This window comes from Rosa rugosa, chromosome 6 (genome assembly GCF_958449725.1).
Source record: "Rosa rugosa chromosome 6, drRosRugo1.1, whole genome shotgun sequence".
Classification (NCBI taxonomy): Eukaryota; Viridiplantae; Streptophyta; class Magnoliopsida; order Rosales; family Rosaceae; genus Rosa; species Rosa rugosa.
This window is the reverse complement of record NC_084825.1, coordinates 13850736-13870910: the sequence shown is the minus strand read 5'-3', so window position 1 is coordinate 13870910 and position 20175 is coordinate 13850736. Positions and strand designations below refer to the sequence as shown.

The 20175-nt window shown below is 38.3% G+C and overlaps 2 protein-coding genes across 4 annotated transcripts; one reads left to right on the top strand and one right to left on the bottom strand.

Moving 5' to 3' along the window:
• Positions 1–3330: 3330 nt before the first annotated feature.
• Positions 3331–5738, top strand: LOC133716260 (probable polygalacturonase At3g15720). The gene is made up of 8 exons (XM_062142971.1): positions 3331–3600; positions 3714–3806; positions 3902–4039; positions 4322–4492; positions 4640–4847; positions 4953–5034; positions 5155–5263; positions 5373–5738. The coding sequence occupies exons 1-8, from the start codon at positions 3331–3333 to the stop codon at positions 5736–5738; spliced, it is 1437 nt and encodes a 478-aa protein (XP_061998955.1).
• Positions 5739–14485: 8747 nt separating this feature from the next.
• On the bottom strand, positions 14486–19821 carry LOC133715036 (transcription factor MYB33-like). 3 transcript variants are annotated; one of them, XM_062141343.1, is made up of 5 exons: positions 19328–19821; positions 18981–19203; positions 17777–18189; positions 15506–16523; positions 14486–15128 (listed from the first exon to the last, which is right to left on the bottom strand). In XM_062141343.1, the coding sequence occupies exons 3-5, from the start codon at positions 18134–18136 to the stop codon at positions 14824–14826; spliced, it is 1683 nt and encodes a 560-aa protein (XP_061997327.1). In that variant the 5' UTR covers positions 18137–18189; positions 18981–19203; positions 19328–19821; the 3' UTR covers positions 14486–14823. The 3 variants fall into 3 exon arrangements, with proteins under 3 accessions (XP_061997327.1, XP_061997328.1, XP_061997329.1); XM_062141344.1 differs by having other exon boundaries at positions 19453–19821; XM_062141345.1 differs by lacking the exon at positions 18981–19203 and having other exon boundaries at positions 19453–19821.
• Between the last annotated feature and the right edge of the window lie 354 nt (positions 19822–20175).

Genomic DNA, 20175 nt, shown 5'->3' with positions numbered 1-20175 from the left:
GCAAGTCAACCATGAATTAAATATCATTATATAATAAACCAATTTTTTCTCGTAAATGTCATTGCTGATTAGAAAAAAAAAATGATGGGCAGGACGAAGTGCAATCTGTCAAAAGTTCTGCAATTAGTGTGGCAAAGTTTAAGGCTTAGATAAAAATCACGATGTAATTGAGTTTGGGGATTTAGGTATGTCATCATGACTGCTATACAAAACTGAAGAAAGATATAAGCATATCACCTTTGATGCACTTGATAGAGACACAAAAGATTTATCTGAGGTAGGATGTATTGTAGAGGATTGTAAAGCTTATTTGCGTTCAATTCTTTCTTCATGACTCTGCTCTATTTATCGTGAAGCAAATGGTGTGGCACATAGATTAGCCAATCTTACTAGTGTGGATTACTTAGATGATTATTGGTTAGATAAGACACCTGTGATTATCTAGGATGTTCTCTATAAGGATGCTTGTACTAGTACTGTAGGTTTAGGTAATATGTGCCCCTCGCTTTACAATTATCCATCTATTATTAATAATATTTTTGGGCGTGGGGCTGAGCCTCCTAGTTAGGCGAGGTTCCAAACCCCGTTTCAAAAAAAAAAAAGCATATCACCTAAACTAAAGGAGATCTAAAACCTCTCACATCTGATAAAGCAACGTTGATTCAAGATACCGTTCCCAGTGAAATAAAGCATTTTGTAGAGTGATGATATGACTAAAGTCAAAATGAAATCAGTAATTTCAAAATTATCAATAAACTCAAGTCAAAACTATGATTAGCAAGCAAGCCATACCAAAATCAAACTAAGATGAACAGAATGCACAAATTTAAAGCTCATAGTCCACCAAATCGCTGAGGAATTGATCTTTTTAGCGGACAGCGATGGATGGAAATACACCAAATAATTTCAGTTTGAATCTTACCAGGAATAATAGATTCAAATGGACTCGAATGATCACTAAATTTATATTTTTCTTCCATGTCTCAATAGCAAATCAGATGTAAATTTTTTTTTTTTCCAAAGATGGGTCTAAAGTTGCTTGTTCTGCCATAATTAAACTTCAAAACATCACGATAGACAGATAGAATGACTATGCTACAGAAGTTTTTTATGGAAAAGAAAAGAGAAAATCATAAAGAGTTTTGAAGTTCTCTGTGTCTGCAGGAAAATAAGGGTTTAGGATTTTGGAATGATTGACTTACCAAATAGAAAAAAAAATTAATAAAAAGAAACATAATTGCAAGGGAGGGTAGTTAGGGTAATTTGTAAAAAAAATTAAATTAAAGTAATAGATAAATAGATGGGGTGTGTGAATAGAGAAAATGGGTGTGCGAATAGCACCACCCTTAACATAATGGAGTGGAATTGGAGTTTAATTTTGACTATAAATTAGGGAGTTATTGATCCAGCCTCCATAAATAAAAGAGTAAAATTCATGGTCTATATTTTACAATTCACACTCTATGTTTCTATTTTCAGTACCTTAAATTTGGTGTTTTTATAAGTATAGATTGCAAATTAGAAAGTGTGATTGTGTGAATTTCATTCTCCTCGATAAAATCTTAAGCAGAATTACAAGTCTGGTTTTGTTGCATGGTAATAAATCAATAGGGTATCGATGTCCTTTATACTCTCCATGTTTTAATTGTTTCCTAAATTTTAGGTTAAAAATTAACTTAGGACTTCAAATTTTTCTTTTTAACTTCTAATGACAAGAGTTGACAAGAGTTTTTTTTTTTTTTTTTTGACTAAAATAGGTCAGCCCTTTCATTAAATTCAGCAAGCAGTACAAGAACAAAACGCCCCAATGGGGTCGACAGAAAGCAATCGCTCCTTAGACCTAAAATAAACCCTATTCTAGACAAATAGCGTCTCATCTAATCCCTAGTACACCCACCTTTTAGGAAGTCCACGCACTATTATTCTGACAAAAACCAGAAACCTTGAAGCAGGCATAAAAGGTAAACAATTAAGGCACTGATTTTTACGACCCAGAAAACAAAACAAAATTAAGAAACTTGACCTAACCTCCTTTGAGAAAAACAGAAGGCAGACCCAATACTAAAACTAAAAAGAAAAACAAAATAACCAAGGAGGCCCAAGCCCACACAAAGAAGGCCCAGCCTCCAACTTGAGGCCCAGAAATACCAACCCTGGGAAACCCTGCCTGCACAGAACCTCCACCGACAGCATCAAGACCGCCGGCGCTGCTACGATCATCACAGCCACCACATCTCCGCCATCCTCCTCCACCCGGACAGCAACGACAAACACTACCAAAACTAAATCCAATCCACCCGGTTCGAACGACGTGTGTAGAAACATGAAACAGTCCAAAGGCTCGCTCTCATCCCTTCCACCATCAACGAGCCACCCAGGAAACGCCACAACGCTGCCAGACTTGAAAACATGTCGCACCGACTTCGCCGCCGCCATCAAAGCACCACCACCGAGAGATCCCCCGGCCATAAGGCAAAGGGGCCTCCAGTCACCAGAAGATGACCAGACGCAACAAACTCAGCGACTCGATGAAGTCGAAGTCCACCGCCGTCCCCGGAAGAGCGATCAGAGAGAAGAGAAAATCCCACCTTTCCGATTGTAGGTTTACCGCCGGCACTCGAGTTAGACCGCCGCACGCGGACATTCTCTCGTGAGAGAGTCAGAGAGAGAAACATGAAGCATGAAGTTTTTATATTATAAGACGAGAAAAGATTATATGATTGGAGCCTAGGCAGGAGCGCAAAGCCAGATACCTATCTTTGGCCTTCTGAGGTTGAGACAACGAGAGCAACGCCGGATAACCACCCCCCCCACACCACCAGTAATGGTATATTCTTTTTTGTTGATTATTGATTAAGTAACCCAAATATCATGGTACAATTATTACTAAACAATTTTATTTTTTTTCAAAGGTACTAAACATTTTTATTAATAATGAGATTGAAAACTTGTTGATTTAGTGTGTTGACTCGTGATTGGCTAACGAAAAAACTTTTTTTGACAAAAAACTAAGAGTTAGCAAATCGCAGAATTGATGTGTTTGATATTGCATCACCTGGAAGAATTAGGCAACTGCACCAATATCAGCTAGGAAATCGTTGCTATTATTTTTCATCAAATTAAACCAGGAACTTTATCTTTGTCTATCATCTTAATCCCCTCCATTAATTTATGCAATGACATAGGAAGATCCACTATATAGATATCCACGCACAACTCCTCCTTGTTCATCTCAATCATTTTTGCAGCCCTATCTAGCAATTTCCTTCGTTCTCTCTTTCTTTCTTTATTTCTTTCGTTGTTTTAGATAGCTGGCTAGCTAGAGTTACTATGGAGGGTCGAATACTTGCTACGATCTTTTTGTTCATGATCATTCTGGTTGCTTCACCTTCACCAAGTTCATGTGCCAGACTTAATGGTTTTCCCACAACATATACTTTAAGAGACGATGGTGCCATTGGTTATTATGGTGATCAAGTTGCTGCTGCGACATCAAATTCATTTCATGATAATGAGTATGGTGATGTTTTTGCAACCCCAAATACATTCAAAGAGTATTATCGTCCTCTTGCAAATCGCCAAACCGATGATGATTTACAAGTACATATATTCCCAAATCATTTCGTTAGCAAGCTTATATTATTGTAATAAATCTAGTTATGTTAATTTTAATTAATGCATCTTCATTCTCTGCAATTTTTGTTTGTTGACAGGCATTCCCAGATCCATGGAGATCACTTGCAAAAAGCGAATTCAATGTGATGAATTATGGCGCTGTTGGGAATGGCCAAGTTGATGATACACAAGTATGTATGACATATAAACACAGGTTTGGCTAATTAATTTTTTTGTTTATATTTTTCCTCTTCTTAATGATTTTGTCTGTTTGTTTTGCTGAAAGGCCTTTCTAAAAGCATGGGGAGATGTTTGTGGATCCACTCAAGGCATCCCTACACTTATTATACCAAAGGGCAACACTTTCTTGCTCAATTCTGTGGAGTTTAAAGGACCTTGCAAGGCTGCAAGTGTAAATTTCCAGGTATATAACAAAAATTGATCATTTTGGCCACAAGAAGTTGGTCTAGTGATATAAGTTGGAAATTTCTCAATTCCAAAGAAGGATAAACAATTGCTGACTTGCTATTATACAATCAAAAAAAGAAATGACCCTTTTCATAGTTAGTTGGTGTGTTTTTTTTTTTTTTTTTGTGAAAGGAGTTAGTTGGTGTTTAAAGTACTTTATACTAGTATCAAGTAAATTGCATGTTCAGTTTTTTTTTTTGGTTTGTAATACTGATCATCTTAAATCTGTGTAACACAGCTAAGTGGGAACATTGTTGCACCAAATAATATGAATGCTTGGAAAGACAAGGACCAATGGGTTCAGTTTGATGATGTTCAAGGTCTGATAATCAATGGAGGAGGTCAAATTGATGGTCAAGGTCAGGTTTGGTGGAAAGTTTGCGACACTACAAATTGCCAACGACCAACTGTAAGTCGGATCAACAATGTCTTATTAACTTGACGATATATTACTCATGTTTGTGTCTAGGGAAATATTTGGTTCCATTTTGTTGTTTTGTTATCCGTTTTGAACCAAATAATATTGAATTGTTATTCATTTGGGATATTAATGTAGGCTCTTCATATTAGCAAGTGTGATGGTCTCCGCTTGAGTAATATTACACATATTAATAGTGCGAGAAACCATATAAGCATCACCGACTGCAATGGCGTTCAAATTTCTGATATCCTTATTAGGGCTCCTGATGAAAGTCCAAACACTGATGGAATTGACATCTCTGCATCAACCAATATTAACATTCACAATTCTTTTATAGGCACTGGTACTGGAATCAAATTTCCTCAACACTATTCTTACATTATTTTTATTTTTTTTGTTGCATGTTGTTGTAAATAATTGATTATGTGTTGGTAATTTCTATTTATAGGTGACGACTGTATTGCAATCATTTCTGGTTCATCTCATATCAACATTACTGATGTTATGTGTGGTCCAGGCCATGGTATAAGGTAAGTTCTCAAGTTTCCATGTTTCCCACCATGAACCATAAACCCTATACACCACTCTCCCTCTTTCTCACTGAATCTCTCTTTCTCTCTCATTTTCAATATTTGTGTACATGCATGTAGTGTTGGAAGTCTTGGTAAGCAAGGTTCTTATAGCACAGTGGAAGATGTGCAAGTGAGAAACTGCACCTTCAACGGAACACAAAATGGAGCAAGAATCAAGACATGGCAAGTAAGAATGAAAAAATAATTATTGTGATTTTTATACATTACACCGTAATTTTTCCAAATTATCTAGTTAGTTAACCATTTCGATTCAATGTGATTTGTATAAAAACTAGGGCGGGTCAGGGTATGCTAGGAACATCAGTTTTGAGGATATCATAATTCAAGCAGCCAAGAACCCTATCATTATAGACCAGAAGTATACTGATAATCTCTCTACTGGAACTGGAACTGGAACTGGAACCCTGCTTGACCAAGAAAATGCTGTACAAGTGAGCGATGTGACATTCCGTAACATTCGGGGATCTGTTGCTGGGGATACAGCCATTACTTTGGACTGTGACGATAAAATTGGTTGCAAAAACATTGTAATGGATCGCATAGACTTAACTTCATCTGTTCCTGGCAAGAAGGTTTCTGCCCACTGCAAGAACGTTAAAGGATTATCTACTTTATTATCTCCCAGTGTGTCATGTCTTTAAAGGTTTCCTTAGTTAGCTTCTTTGACTGTGCTCTTTGTCTACCGACAAAAGAATCTAGTGTAATTTTTAGGTTGTAACACCAAAAAGCTATAATTTATTAATAATAAGTGAAATCTCATTTATTCTCCCTCCATCACTTTGCTCTTAGAAACTGGAAATTCACAACAAGAAAGGACCTTAGCATATCTGATCCTCTCTTTTTTTTCCTGATCTTTGGTACTGAGCTGAAACTGAGTCAGATCCCAAAATTATTTTTTGATATGGACCGAAACGGAACTGACATTTTAAAAAATATGAAATCAGACCAAACTAAACCTAAATTTGTTTTGGGTTGATTTTGAAGCTAGTTTTAAAGCTTCATATTTCGAGGCTGGAAAATGACATTTTTTACACCTCAAAGTCAGAAACTCTCGTATATAGCTGCAAATTGACAACAAAACAAACCCAATTTGCAGTCTCTCAATTTAACAAGCAACAAAAGGTTGACAATTTCATAACAGCAATGATCGATCAAAGCAGCAAACATTAGAATATATACATAAACATGCAACCATACGAATGATCATAAAAACTGGGGATTCATCATAACATGTCCCAAAAACCAGAAAGAATCAGTTAATTCCATATATAGAACATATCTTTACCAAATCCCTTCTCTCTGATGATGAGAAATTTTGTGTCGAACACAAAAAACTATTCTCAACTAAAACTTATGCAGATAATAAATCAGGAAAAAAAAAAAACCCCCAAAATTAAAAGGAGAAGAATTGATCGAAAACTTACGGATAAAGATTGGAGAAGAGTAGAAGTCTTTGACAATTTGGAGCTGAGAAAAAGAAGAAAATCTAAATCCTTAATTTGGAAAGAAAATTGAATCCAGTACAAAAACAAATCTGAGAAAAAGCGGAACAAGGAATTGACGAACTGAAGAGAGATAGGGAATCGTATAGGAAGGGGCGTAGGTGGTGGCAGAGTCGAACCAGAGCTTGGCCTTGATCTTGTCGTCATCGGTCTCGTCCTTAATGACCTTGATGAAATCGAAGAAGCGTGGCCCGAGAACTCATAAATCTCGTTGATCTTCATCATTGTCGTGGACGCCGTTGTGTTAGATTCCACCGTCGCCGGCGGCATTTGGTGTCTGAGAAATCCTTTTGGTCTTAATGTGAGAGAGAGAGAGAGAGAGAAGAGCAAGAAGTGAATTGGGGGATTAATATTGAGAGAGAGTGGAGACTAGTATTTTGGCTAAGTGTCAAAACGACGCCGTGTTTTTCATCAAAATGGAGGGAGTCAAAAAATTGAATTTTGGCTATATGTGGGAATTCAATTAGGGCAGCAACGTTTAAAAACCTAGACAATAGAAACACACATAGTCATTGTCTGAAGGAGAGTTGCACAACAAACAAAGAAAAACTGTTGTCTGAATATATAGTCAGACAATATCAAATACTGACATTATATGAACAAAAATCACACAACAGACACAAAAAACTTATTGTCTGAAGACATAGTCAGACAACATCAAATACTAACATTATCTGAATAATAATCACACAACAGACACAGAAAAACTATTGTCTGAATTAAGTTACTCAAACAGCCTCAAAATGCCACCATTGCCTGAATAATAGTTGCACAATAGAGAAGTAATAACTATTGTGTGATTAAAAACAATCAGACAACATATGTTCTCAACTATTGTGGTAATCAACTTTGGACAACATGAATGAAGTAACTGTTGTTTGAATAAACCAATTCAAACAACATCAGAAAAACAATCATTGTCTACTTTATAATTGCACAACAGCAATGCAACAACTGTTGTTTGATTCGAAAAATTCAGACGACTGAATAATTTTTGCTGTCGTCCCAAAGTATCAAACGACAGTTAAAATTTCTGCAGTTGTCTGATGTCATTATTGGCGCGGTGTGTCTACCAAGTTTTCTACCTTAAGGAGGCAAACTTTCATACAAAATTTTTGAAGTCCTTTCTTATCCACAAAACTAAATAGAAGCTCATATATATAAGAAATGTTTCAACATAAGATTTGACAGGACCAGCCCTGAATTTCACGCTGAAATCCGAAGTGGCCCTGCAGGGCCCACCTTAGAAGAAATTTTACCAAAAATTTAGCAAAACTTTCCCTAAAAGTGGACTACCCAAGACCTGTAGAAAGACATTTACACTTCTAAGCAATTCATCCTTATTCTCCTGGAGCCATCCTGCTCCCCAAATCACAACATCTTCCAATTCACATTACACAAATCTCAACTTAATAACATTAATCCCATAGGTTATCAGAGCAATTCTAAAACAAAAGATATACTAGAATAAAAAGTAAAGAGGGTAACGGATCGATAGATCCGACAATGCAGAAGCAATGACAACTATGCATCAACTCCAGGTACGCCCGACCTCAACTAATCTATCCTGCAAACTGGGCATTTGAAACTGAAGGGCCCATGGGGAAAGTATTGAAAAACACGTTAGAGTGAGTGGACAAAAATAAATAATCAAGATAATTTAAATTAAATAAGCTTTGATACTTTCCCACAAATAAATTATTTCCAAAATCTCGATGCATGCAATATTTATAAAATATATTTCTCGCCATACAAAAATTCTTGAAAACGCACCAGCCTCGCTGGTTTAGAGAAATCGGACTAGCCTCGCTAGTCAAGTAATAATATCATACGGGGAAGAAATTATCACCATACGGGTAAAGGAGCCCCTTAGACTCTACCCTCAACTGCCACTCACACATAAATTGTGTGAGGAAAAGAACTAATAACCTCGCCTACCACTAATATGAGGAGGAGAATAAATTACCTCGACTGTCACTCACAAACAAAAAGTAAGTGAGGAGGAGACACTATAGAACGACCCCAGTATGGTGAAGAAAATAATCGAAAACCAGTAAATCCATAAAACTTCCCCGATTTTTCACAAGAAAAATAAGTATATTCCAATGACGTGGCCCTGCACGCCAAAATATTCTCAAATTCATAACAAATAGGCAAGAAATAATCGCTAACTATAATTCCAGTGAAAACCTTATCTCCGATAATATCTCAGAATCTCAAAATCGACAAATAAAAAAAAAAATTAAATTTAGTCTACTCCTTTGAACTTTGGGCCTAAAATCAGATTGGGAAAATCGATTACGATGGTCCCTATACTTTCAAATGACATCACCCGAGTCCAAAATTTGATTTTGGCTCGAAATAAGACGTCAGCTGCTGAGTTGGAGCCAACATGGGGCCCATAAGGAGGGCAAAATGGACATTTCAAAATTTTCTAATTTTTTTCTCTCTTTTTTTAGTTTTTTTTTTCTTCTCTATATTCTCTCTCTCTGCACTGCACTCTCTCTCTCTCTCTCGCTCTCTCTCTTTCTCTTTCTCTGTGAAGCAGCCATGGAAGCAAATAGAGCTTCCAAGCGACCTCTGGGCATCCCGACCCGCAGCCAATCCCAGATCCAGGTCCACTGCACCCACACGAGTTGAGTCATCAACAACTTCCTCACTAGCTCCGAGTCTGACCGGAAAAGACCCAGACCCATCGATTCTTCCGACAGCAACGATGTCGTCTCTCCCTACACATCCATGTCCGCCGCCCCCTTCACCGACACCTCTGTCTTCCAAGAACCCCTCAAGCAATTCCTCTGTCTTCTCTCACTCTTCTCCTTCTCTCTTTCTCCGCCGCTGCTTCTCCATCCAAACCAGAAGAATTGACCGAATATGGCAGCGTTTCTGCCCCCAAGGCTAAAATCGATGCCGAGAATGCAAAGCTACAATGAACAAGGACTATCCGAGCGGCGAGTTTCAATTTCAGGAGGCGAGCGTCTGGAAGATCTTCGTCGTCAAGCTTCGGATGCTCTTTGCTTATCCTTGGGAGCTGGTCAAGAAAGGAAGTGTCTTGACCATGACATTGCGCGGTGAGGTTTTGATCCATTCTCACATTTTGCTTTTGATTTTGTGTATTTACAATGTTCGGTGTTGAATTTGAAAGAGCTGTGGTTTTTGGTTTTCCAGATAGCTGATCAGTTAGAGACGATTCTCTAGTGGATTATTGCTGCCACAAATTTGTGAGAATTTTATGAAAGCAACATATGATCCTCGAATTGTTGGTGTGTATCTTCAAATTGAGAGCTTGAACTGTGGTTGGGGTATAGTGGAAGATGTTGTGAATTGTGATTAGGGGACTGCTACATACACACGCATAGTGCGCCTGAGTCTAACACCGCAATGCCACGTGTCTATTGGCAGCACGTACTATTCAATGCGACTTTCTTCTCGTCATTTTTGTTTTGCCCCCACCTTGTTCTCTTTCTTCATCTCCTTCCTCTCTCTTCTGTAAACAATGTTTTTTTTGGATTAAATACTTGTTACTCCTCAAACTTTTCCCTGAAAAACAGTTTAGTCCCTCGCCTTTCAAATTAAACTGGATAGTCCTTATTCTCTTTAATTCTCACACAACAGGTCCAAAACAGGTCTAAAATGACTATTATACCCCTGAGATCCTTTTTTTTTATTTTTTTCTCTTTTTTAAATTTCTCTCTCTTTTTTTTTCTGGTTCTCTCTCTCTCTCTCTCTCTCTCTCTCTCTCTCTCTCTCTCTCTCTCTCTCTCTCTCTCTCTCTCTCTCTCTCTCTCTCTCTCTCTCTCTCTCTCTCTCTCTCTCTCTCTCTCTCTCTCTGGGATTCAGGATCCTCTGCCATGGCCTTCATGACAAGACCCACAAATGCTCCGACTACTCCTGCAACTCATCTTCTTCATGTCTCCTTCTTGATTTTATCTCCTTCACATGAAAATCAAGCAATTAAGTTGCTGGGTTTCAATTTGACATAAAATTTTGAGGAGAGAGAAAGTGGAACTGAGATTTTCTCTCTCCTCCATGACTGGTCTCTCACACTACCATGCAGCTCACCTCCACCACTACTGTACTCACCGGCCTCCGACGAGTCTGGTCCTGCCTCCGCATCATCCAGCGACACCGGAAAATGGTCCACACGCCAACACGCAGGTACCCAGAATTTTCTCTGGGCACCCAAACCTTCTTCTTCGTGGAGACCCATCACCTGCAACAATACAATCGCTGCAACTCTTCTCTTGCCCGATTACACTTCACCACTCGTACTCCCTCACTCCTTTCACATCTGTCTCAGACCCAAAAAATTTCCATGGGTTCATCGAATTCATATCAAGGAAAGACACAGCAGAGAGAGAAAACTTGAGGAGAGAGAGGGCGTATTTGGAATCCACCTACCCTATTCTCGATCAACCATGGCTCAAAACCGTGGCAATGCTCCGGCAGCGGAGCAAGTGTGGGCCGCAAGTGGAGGACACGGACTGGAGATAGGCCCAGGCGACTCGCTTGACGAGGCGGCTACAAATGGAGATCTCGTAGCCGGAGTTGGTGGTTAAGTTGGGCATCGGGGACTGGACCGCCACGAAGGAGGAGGAGGAGGAGGGGAGGAGGTCCTTGAGTGAGGTGTAGGACTCGTCCCAGAAGCTCCAGGTCGACCTCCGGCGGCCGATGGCGTGGCGTCACAGCTCCGTTTTCGGTTGGGAAACTGCAGTTCTGGCGGGGCTTATTGGTGGGAGTGGTGGAGGATGAGGAGGAGGAGAGGTGGCTGATCTTAGTGGGGACGACGACGGAGGTGGATCGAGTGGATAAACTCGAGGTCATATACGAACTTGGAGAGGGAGAGAGAGAGGGAGAGAGAGAGAACCAGAAAAAAAAAGAAAAAAAAAAGAGAGAGAAATTTAAAAAAGAGAAAAAAAAATAGAAAAAAAAGGATCTCAGGGGTATAATAGTCATTTTAGACCTGTTTTGGACCTGTTGTGTGAGAATTAAAGAGAATAAGGACTATCCAGTTTAATTTGAAAGGCGAGGGACTAAACTGTTTTTCAGGGAAAAGTTTGAGGAGTAACAAGTATTTAATCCTTTTTTTTTCTTTTCCTCTCTCATGTTTTCTGGGTAAATGATACAGATAAACTTGAACCTAGAAATTGAAAAGCCGAAGAAAAGCTACGGTTCTCATAACCCATAACCCCTATATCAGTTTTGTGAAATTTTGTACCATCTTTGAGCTTTGTAAATTGGGATTTTTGGGTTATTCGTGAAAAACCCCAAATCAGTGATATGAACCTGTAGTTCATGGCATATGGAGATGAAGTGGAAGGAGAGCAGAAGAACAGTGAATAGGACCACAAAGCGGTTGATGCCAGAACATTGATCATGTCTTTTTCTTCTTGTTTCTTGGGTTTTCTTTGTTTTTGGACGGGAGGAGTGCGCATTTGTGAGAATTTGCTGGAAACCCACAAAATATCAACCCATTTTATGGTTTAAAATTGAAAGGGAATTTTCAGTGGCAGAAGATAGGGGTAGATCGTGGTTTAGTTGGAAGTTCATCTTCTCTGGTGTTTTAATCGTTTTGGAGCAGATTGAAGGAAAAAAAAAATATTTGCAGAAGGGAAGAGATGAGAATGGCAAGGGCAAAAGTGCCAAGAAAAAAAAATGCATTAATAAACTATTTCGTTTCTGTTGCCAAGTACCACGTGGCATTGCGGTGTTAGACCCAAACGCATATGCATGTGTATCTAGCATTCCCCTTGTGATTATATGTTTCAAACTTCAACTTGTGTTTGAAGATGTTCAATTACTTTTTCTTGGGCCTTTCAATTTCAAATGCCTAGTATGCAGATTAGCTGGTTCGTTATAGTAGGAGTTGAGGCGTAGCATTCTTCCGCTGCCACATTTTTTTTGTAGGTTACTAGTTTAACCTACTTGTATTATATTTTTGATTTATCTCTTCTAGATTGCTCTGATTATCTGTTGAAATATTGTTATAAAACTGGGAGTTGTGTTTGTGTTTTTGGGGATATGTTAAATTTCGGAAATTTAGTTGACTATTGCGGAAGAGTCGGACTAGTCATACATGTTATGAAGTTGGTGTGTTATGAAGCTAGTCGTGATTGTGAGAACCATGTAGGCTCCAAGAGTTGAGGATGGTGGTTGAATTTAGAAGTGTAAATTGTTTTTCAATAGGTTTTGGGTAGTCCATCATTAAGAGTGATTCTGCAGAATTTTTGGTAGAATTATTCTTAAGGTAGACCCCACAGGAAAGCCTAAAATTTCAAGAAGTCGAGTTTTCGATAAAGTTATTCTTAAGGTGGACCCCGCAGAGTCACCTCGGATCTTGGAATCTGAGGCGGGTCCTATCATAAATCCTCAACCATTTCTTTTTCTTATCAATTTGGTGGAGGGTAAAAGCGTAATTAAAAATGGTTAAAAAAAGAGGGTTGTGCATTAAGTAATTGCGTATGCGTAAATAAAATTTCTCCCCTGATTAATGTGCCTAAGCATTTCAAATGTCCCGAGGCCCGCTCACCTAAGGGACAGGTCTTAAGAGACTGAGAAACAAGTGAATATGACGTCCGCAACAAATGCACAGTTTTAAGCTATTATAATTTCAGGTTTTAAATTAATACATTTGGTCCTTATAGTCCCTTAAAACTGTACCTTATGTAAGCAAGACTGCAGATCCCATTTTTTTGAACTGTCCACTCCAAAATCTCATATCTTTCCTCTAGAGTAATAAATACAATAAGAGCATCTTTAGCAGACTTTCAATTTTGGCTCTTTAGTTATTCTGGAGAGCATGTTTAGCTTTTTATATATTTTAACAACTGCACCAGACTCCTAAGTGGCTCTCCATTATAACTTTTAGCTATCTCGCTCCTAAATATAAAGAGTGAGATGAGGCTCTCTATACATTCTTTTTGAGTTATTTTATGTAATTTTTAAATACATTTAAACTATTTAACCTTCCTTTAAAAAATAATATGAATTCAAAACTAATTATAATAGAGAGCATTGATGCAGATGTATTTCTAAAGTGGCTAGTCAAAATGACTTTTTAGTTACTTTTAGCCGACTAGCATTGCTAAAGATGCTTAAGCGATTTTCCTAACTACTTCTACATCATTCCCTTCTTCATCATCTCATATTCTCATTCTTCTTATATCCTAAAAACGGAATCAAATAAAACTTATTAGAATTGCATTTGATGGAGGAGTTTCACTTACAGGAGCAGCGGAAGCTTGATCTTAGGCTAACTTGAAGATGTAGGACCTTGATTTTGTCGGGGCTGACTTAAAGATGCAGGACCTACAATTGGGTCTTCAAGTTGCAGTGGCACAAAGGGTGATGTTGCTGTTAAAAGAATCATTATCAACGCAGTGGAAAAGCTACTGCCTTCTTAGGTCTAGCCATCAAATCAGAAACCGATCTTTTTTTTTTTTTTTTGAGGAGTCAGAAACCGATCGTTGATTTGTAATTAGGTTAAAAAGATGGTGTTGAATTGGTGTCTAGGTAATGGTGATTAGGTTTCAATGGTGAATTGGTGATGAATTCAGAATTGGGAATTGGGAATTTAGGATTCATGTAAGAAAAAGCAATGAGAATGCCATGTACCCAAATGAATTCGTGGTATCTCGCAGCCTGTGCCATTTTCTTGGTTTGTATTGGACGGAAATTCCTAGCTCAGTATGGTTCGGGTTCAAGATTTCAGTTGTGTATGCCCAAGCTAGTTAATGTGCTATTGTGGAAATAGTATCTTGCTGCTGATGTAGTAACTCAAGGATCGAATTGTATGATCATTAAAATACTTGCGATGGAAAATAAAAAAACAAACAAACAAACAAACAACGATCAAAAGAAAAGAGGAAGGCAGAGCCAATGGACCATGGAGCAAATTTATACCACCTTCCCATTGTATCAGAACGTTCCATGTTCTAAATGCATAATTATTCTACAATAATAAGAAAAGCCAGAAACCAATCGTATACCCCGATCATATGGTTCTGTTCAGGCATACATGCATTGCACTGTTTGAAAAGAAACCAAGTGAACCACAAACAAAAAACAACAATGACCGAATCACGCAAAACAGGACCACAAGTCTCAGTCGCCACTGGCCTCTCAGACCAGGACATAGCCAGGACTCACTTCCCACAGTCGACAAATCAACAACATGAATTAGGGGACAAAAGTTTCAACTTCATACAATTAACAGGGCCGTTTCTCAAGGAAGATCCGTCATTTGACAGACGGCAGGCATGTTGTTCCACAGGCAAGAACCAAGACCCCACCCTTGATTTGATGTAGACGTTCCAGAAGCCATGTGCTTGTAGTCAGTGGCCAAATCCTCACCGAGAAGTGATGCAATCGCATCATTCATGATTGATTGGTCTTTAAACCCAGTACTTGGCTCAAGCCAATCTGAACCAAGTAACGCATCAGGACGAGTATAATCCAATGGAGGTGAAGCTTCTTTTTGTTTCTCAGGTGTCCAAGCGTGGTCAGCTGGTTCAGGTTTCACATTGGATCCTGGAAGAACAATCAAAAACAACATAAGACATAACAACAGGCAACAGATCATTTATCCTGCAAATTACGCACCACAAGGTTTATCCTGCACATTAGAGATAGGAGTTTGACAAATAATATTCATATAAACAAATCAATTAGTTTTGTCTAGGAGAAAATGCCATCATATCTACCAAAAGGGAAACAAAAAAGAGTTTGTAATTGGGTATTAATATTTGATACCCATTTAAATTATTGGGAATAACAGGTGATGCATGGTGGTTCCAACTGCTAACAAAAATTGTTACCAAGTGAAGAAAATAATTCAGAGTTTTCTTTACAATGTGATCATCAACCTCATTCATCTCCAGGTCTCAGATACAGATACAGATACTCACCAGTAAGGGTCTCAGCAGGTGGCACTTCCTCCAATGAACTTCCACTGGCACTGATAGGAGTGCACTCACTGAACAGCGAAGTAGCAGAATGACCCAATGGAGAAATTGGGTCGCCATATTCTTCCCATTCTGTCTCGCAAACATTCAATGTGGAACTGTCAGCCACTTCCCCAGGAGTAACGCTAGATGAATTTGAACTCTTGTCGGTTGAATGATTCTTTGTACTACTGAGAGTCTTTGCCTCATAAAGTAAAGCATCTAGCAGTCCACTGTTACGTGGTGAGGCGCAATCTGACTCAAATGCACCAACAGGTGGAGGAGACTGGATAAAATTATCAATTGATTCAAGTAAGGGTGGAGGAGGAGAAGTGCTCCAGCTACCTAAATCAGTTTCTGGATATTGGAGTGAAGGGAGCTCCAGCTTCACAGCCCCGCAAGTGGGTTTGGAAGCAGAAGAATTGCCATTTGAAAGGGAATGGCTACCTTGAATTACACCAAAAGAAAGCGGACTCTTGGTGGTAGGATCAGGATCATGAGGAAAAGACAACCCATACGATCGAGCAACTTTGTCACAAGCATCATTTTCAAATTGGTCGAACTGGGGAAAACCATCTTTATAGCTACCACCGGAAGTAGGGAATAAAGCTGTTGATTCTCGAGGACGCTTTTGGCGATGCATTGTTGGTGGCATAAAACCACAATATGGAGAAGAACCAAGGCCTTTCATCAGCATGCCACTTGCAGAGATATCAGGAAGCTCAGGAACATAAGGTAAGACACAGCTGTTCCCTTTCAAACTGTCAAATACAACATCAGGTATCTCGTAACTGTTAGTTTGCAGAGAATCATGATGTGCTGTGTCTGTGCCATTAAGTGCACCACTGGACTGGCCTTGTTGACTCTCCTGCAATGCTTGCAAACAGACCTCAGGAGGATAAAGTGGCAAGCCAGCTCGCTGACGTCGCTTAATTCTGGTATTCCAGTAATTCTTTATCTCATTATCCGTACGGCCAGGTAACTAAGAAGAGCAAAAGAGACTGTTAATCAAGATTCTCATCATGCTGAAGATAGTTTACATACATACAAATGTACATGTAAGTTTACTTTTCATTCTTACACTAGCGAAAAAAAATAATGGAAGGACTCAAGGACCCATTATATAAAATCAGTAAAATTGTTATAAAAATTTGATGACGATTTAAGTGAGAGATGACAAGATCATCTCCTACAAAAAGAACTATGCACAACAGTGAACTACCTTGTAAATGATAATCTCCCAAATACGCTCTAATAATGTCAACTTTTCAAGCTTGCAAGGCATTAACACATTATTGTTCATGATTTAACCCTATGGAAAGTAACTATACTTGACCTGTTCAGGGAAACATATCATCTCATCATTTCTACGTCATAACTTCATTACCTTTCTGTAACCGTATTAAATCAAGCATCAATAGTTTCCATTAAATTTGTGAATCTAGGAGACAGGAAAGGAGAGAAAACTCTAGTTTATATGCCAGTAGTTATGAGTACTACAGACTACCCAGAGTTAGGACAGATGTTAAGCATATCAGTAACTCTAATCCTGTCTGATATATCTCTAATTATCAAACCTCACAGAACAAAATACTGGATGATACCATGACCAAGTTCTTATTCTTCCAGAAGTTGTAAAGAATAAGCTACAAGATTTCAGTGGGATTTACCCTACTGAGAAGTTATATCACTTGAATCTCACTGGAACTAGGGTATTTAATGTTGGAGAGTTATACAAGCTTTTGGATTGAGGGAAATGTAACTTTTCTGAACATAGAAGGTATCTATATGATTCTATCTTATCTGATCTTACTGAGATAAAAAGCAGAAGAGCCTTATTTGTGGTAGTCGAAGTAAATGCAGCAGTCAGAATTTTCATTCTTTTTATTCTAGAAGCTCAGCAGACACAATAACAAGTAATTGGGAGTTTTATTTCATGCAAAAAAATACAGGCTCTTACACATTTGAAAATTGCAGTTAGAAAGTTTGAACAAAATTCAAAGAATACTGATGAACTTCTGTGTTATTTTTCTTTTCATTTCATATATTTTCTTGCTTTAACAAGAACAAACAGGGATGTTACTAGAATAATAGGAAAGATACAACCCATAGAAGAATTTTAATGAACTTCTGTATCGAGCATCTTCCCATGTTATACGTCTGAATGTGATATTAAATATGAGGTATAAGAAAAGGAAACAGAGCTTGGCAGAGATATATTATCTATGTACTTACATGTGCCGCCATTCGCGCCCATTTGTTTCCCATCTTTGCATGGAGTTCAACAATCAAACGTTCTTCTTCTGGTGTGAATGCCCCTTTCTTCAGATTCGGCCTTAGGTGATTTGCCCATCGCAGACGGCAGCTTTTGCCACAGCGGAACAGTCCTGAGTGCTTCTGAACAGCATTCCAGTTTCCTTCCCCATGCTTCTTAACATACTCCACCAAAATTGCATCTTCAGCCGATGTCCATGGCCCTTTCTTTAGAACAATTCCGCCATTTCCAATTCCTCCATTACTCTCATCCATTAATGGTGACTCAATTTGATCCTTAGACAGCAGTCCATCTTCACTGTCAGTTGTTGTTCGACTCATCTCTTAAGTTCTATCAAAACAGGCAAAGACCATGCAAAGAGTAGCTTGACAACCTGCATTAAAAAGGAGAAGAAACAAACAATCAAAGAAAAGTAAGCAGAACTGTACCGCCTTTTTTGATGCACTTGTTATACATGCACTGACCCTCCTCTGCCTATTTACTTTAAAAAAAAAAAAACAAACAAACAATTTGCTGCTGCTTTAGAAAAATAAAAAAATAAAACAAAACTGCGGATTTCATAAATGCAAACAACCGAAGACTCCAAGAGCTCACCACAATGGTAGAATCCATAAACAGAAAGAATAATAAGGAAAATAAATAAATAAACACTTCTGGATACGGAATATGGATCAAGGGGTAAAGTTAGCACAAACTCTTGTGGATACAGAGTCATTATTCAACAAAAATTATGAGTAAGCAACACTCAGACACATATTAATGATATGTTCTAAAATGCAACTACAGTGCAGATCGGATAACAAGTGAGTAATATTCCAATGAAAAACTTAAATCCTTTGACCCCAATCACAAGCAAATCACTCGAGCAAAGGGGATCAGTATAATGTGATCCAAAATCATAGGGCGCAGTCGAGCCAGCAACCACACAGAATTCACCTTCTTTTGTATACGTCACACAGAATTCACTTCATGGATTACAACAATATCTATATATGGTTACCTATCCACGCACACATTTAATACAACATACAAAACAAAGATTGAATCTCAGCTGAACTAAATCGAAATCTATTCCAATCCTAATCACAAGCGAAATTGACGTACCGAAACAATTGTTTCTAAAAATTAACAGAAAAAAAACCAGGGAATATATGAATGAAATACCTGAATCACAAGAAGATGGAGCAGATGAAAAACCAAAAAAAAATCCAAATTTGAAGCTGCGAATCGACCAAAAGGGAAAAAAAAAAAAAAAAAAGACAGGTCCTTTTGCCGGCAATCAATAATCTCCCGAACTGGAAATCCGCAATCGCAATTAAAATCGGAAAAAGCTCAATCGTAGTGTCGAGATGATCTAAAAGCTGACACAATCGAAATAATGGAACACCTGAGAATTCCAAAAAAAAAAAAAAAAAAAAATCATAAATTCATAATAAAAATCATGAAATTCAAAATCAACTGCAAAATTAAAATAAAGTAAAACAAATTCAGCTCGGAAGGTGAAAATTTACGCAAAAGAAAGGCTTAAATCTGATTAGCTTGAGCATGAATTCCCGTTTCCTACATTCGAGATCGAGAGAAATGGAAACCCTAGGTGAAATGGGCATCGGGGAATTAAGAGGGGGATGATCCTAACCGGAATTTGTGAAAGAGGAGGGAGAGGATCCGAGCGTAGAGAGAGCAACACATCTGAGAGCTGAGATCGATGGAGGGAGGAGGAGGAAACAACAACACACACACACACACAGCCAGCCAGCCACACCAGTTGTGAGAGAGAGAGAGAGAGAATTTAGAAAATGGAAAAAAAAAATGGGGAGAAATGAGAAATGATGGGGAAGGGGAAATGGAAAAGAGGGGATTTGATTTAGAGAGGAGGGCGAAATGGCAAGAGAAGAGGCAAGTTAGGCTGAGATAAAGGAGGTGACTGTGGACTCCCTACCACCTCACTCCTCTCTCTCTCCCCTTCTCCTCTCCTCTCTCTCTCAAACTCTGTCTTCCTCTTTTTTTCCTTTTTTTTTTTTTGCCCTTTTTTTGTTATATAATATATTTTTACTAAAATTAATTAATTCCCTCCCACTTCTATTTTTCGCTTCTCACAGAGACGAGATTTGAGTTTTGAGTGTTTGACTCATATTCTATGCGTGACTGGAGACTTTCTTGCTGCTGCTGCTGCTACTCTCTCTATATATCTCCATCATACCATGATCCTCACTTGGTGGGTAAATTTGTGCATCTATCCTACACTACTACTTGAAGAAAACTGTTTTTATTTTGTTTAATTTTTGGGATTTAATGAATTGTGTAGAGAGTGATGATTTTTATTTTTTATTTTGTAGCGAATTTGAAATGATAACTTGTT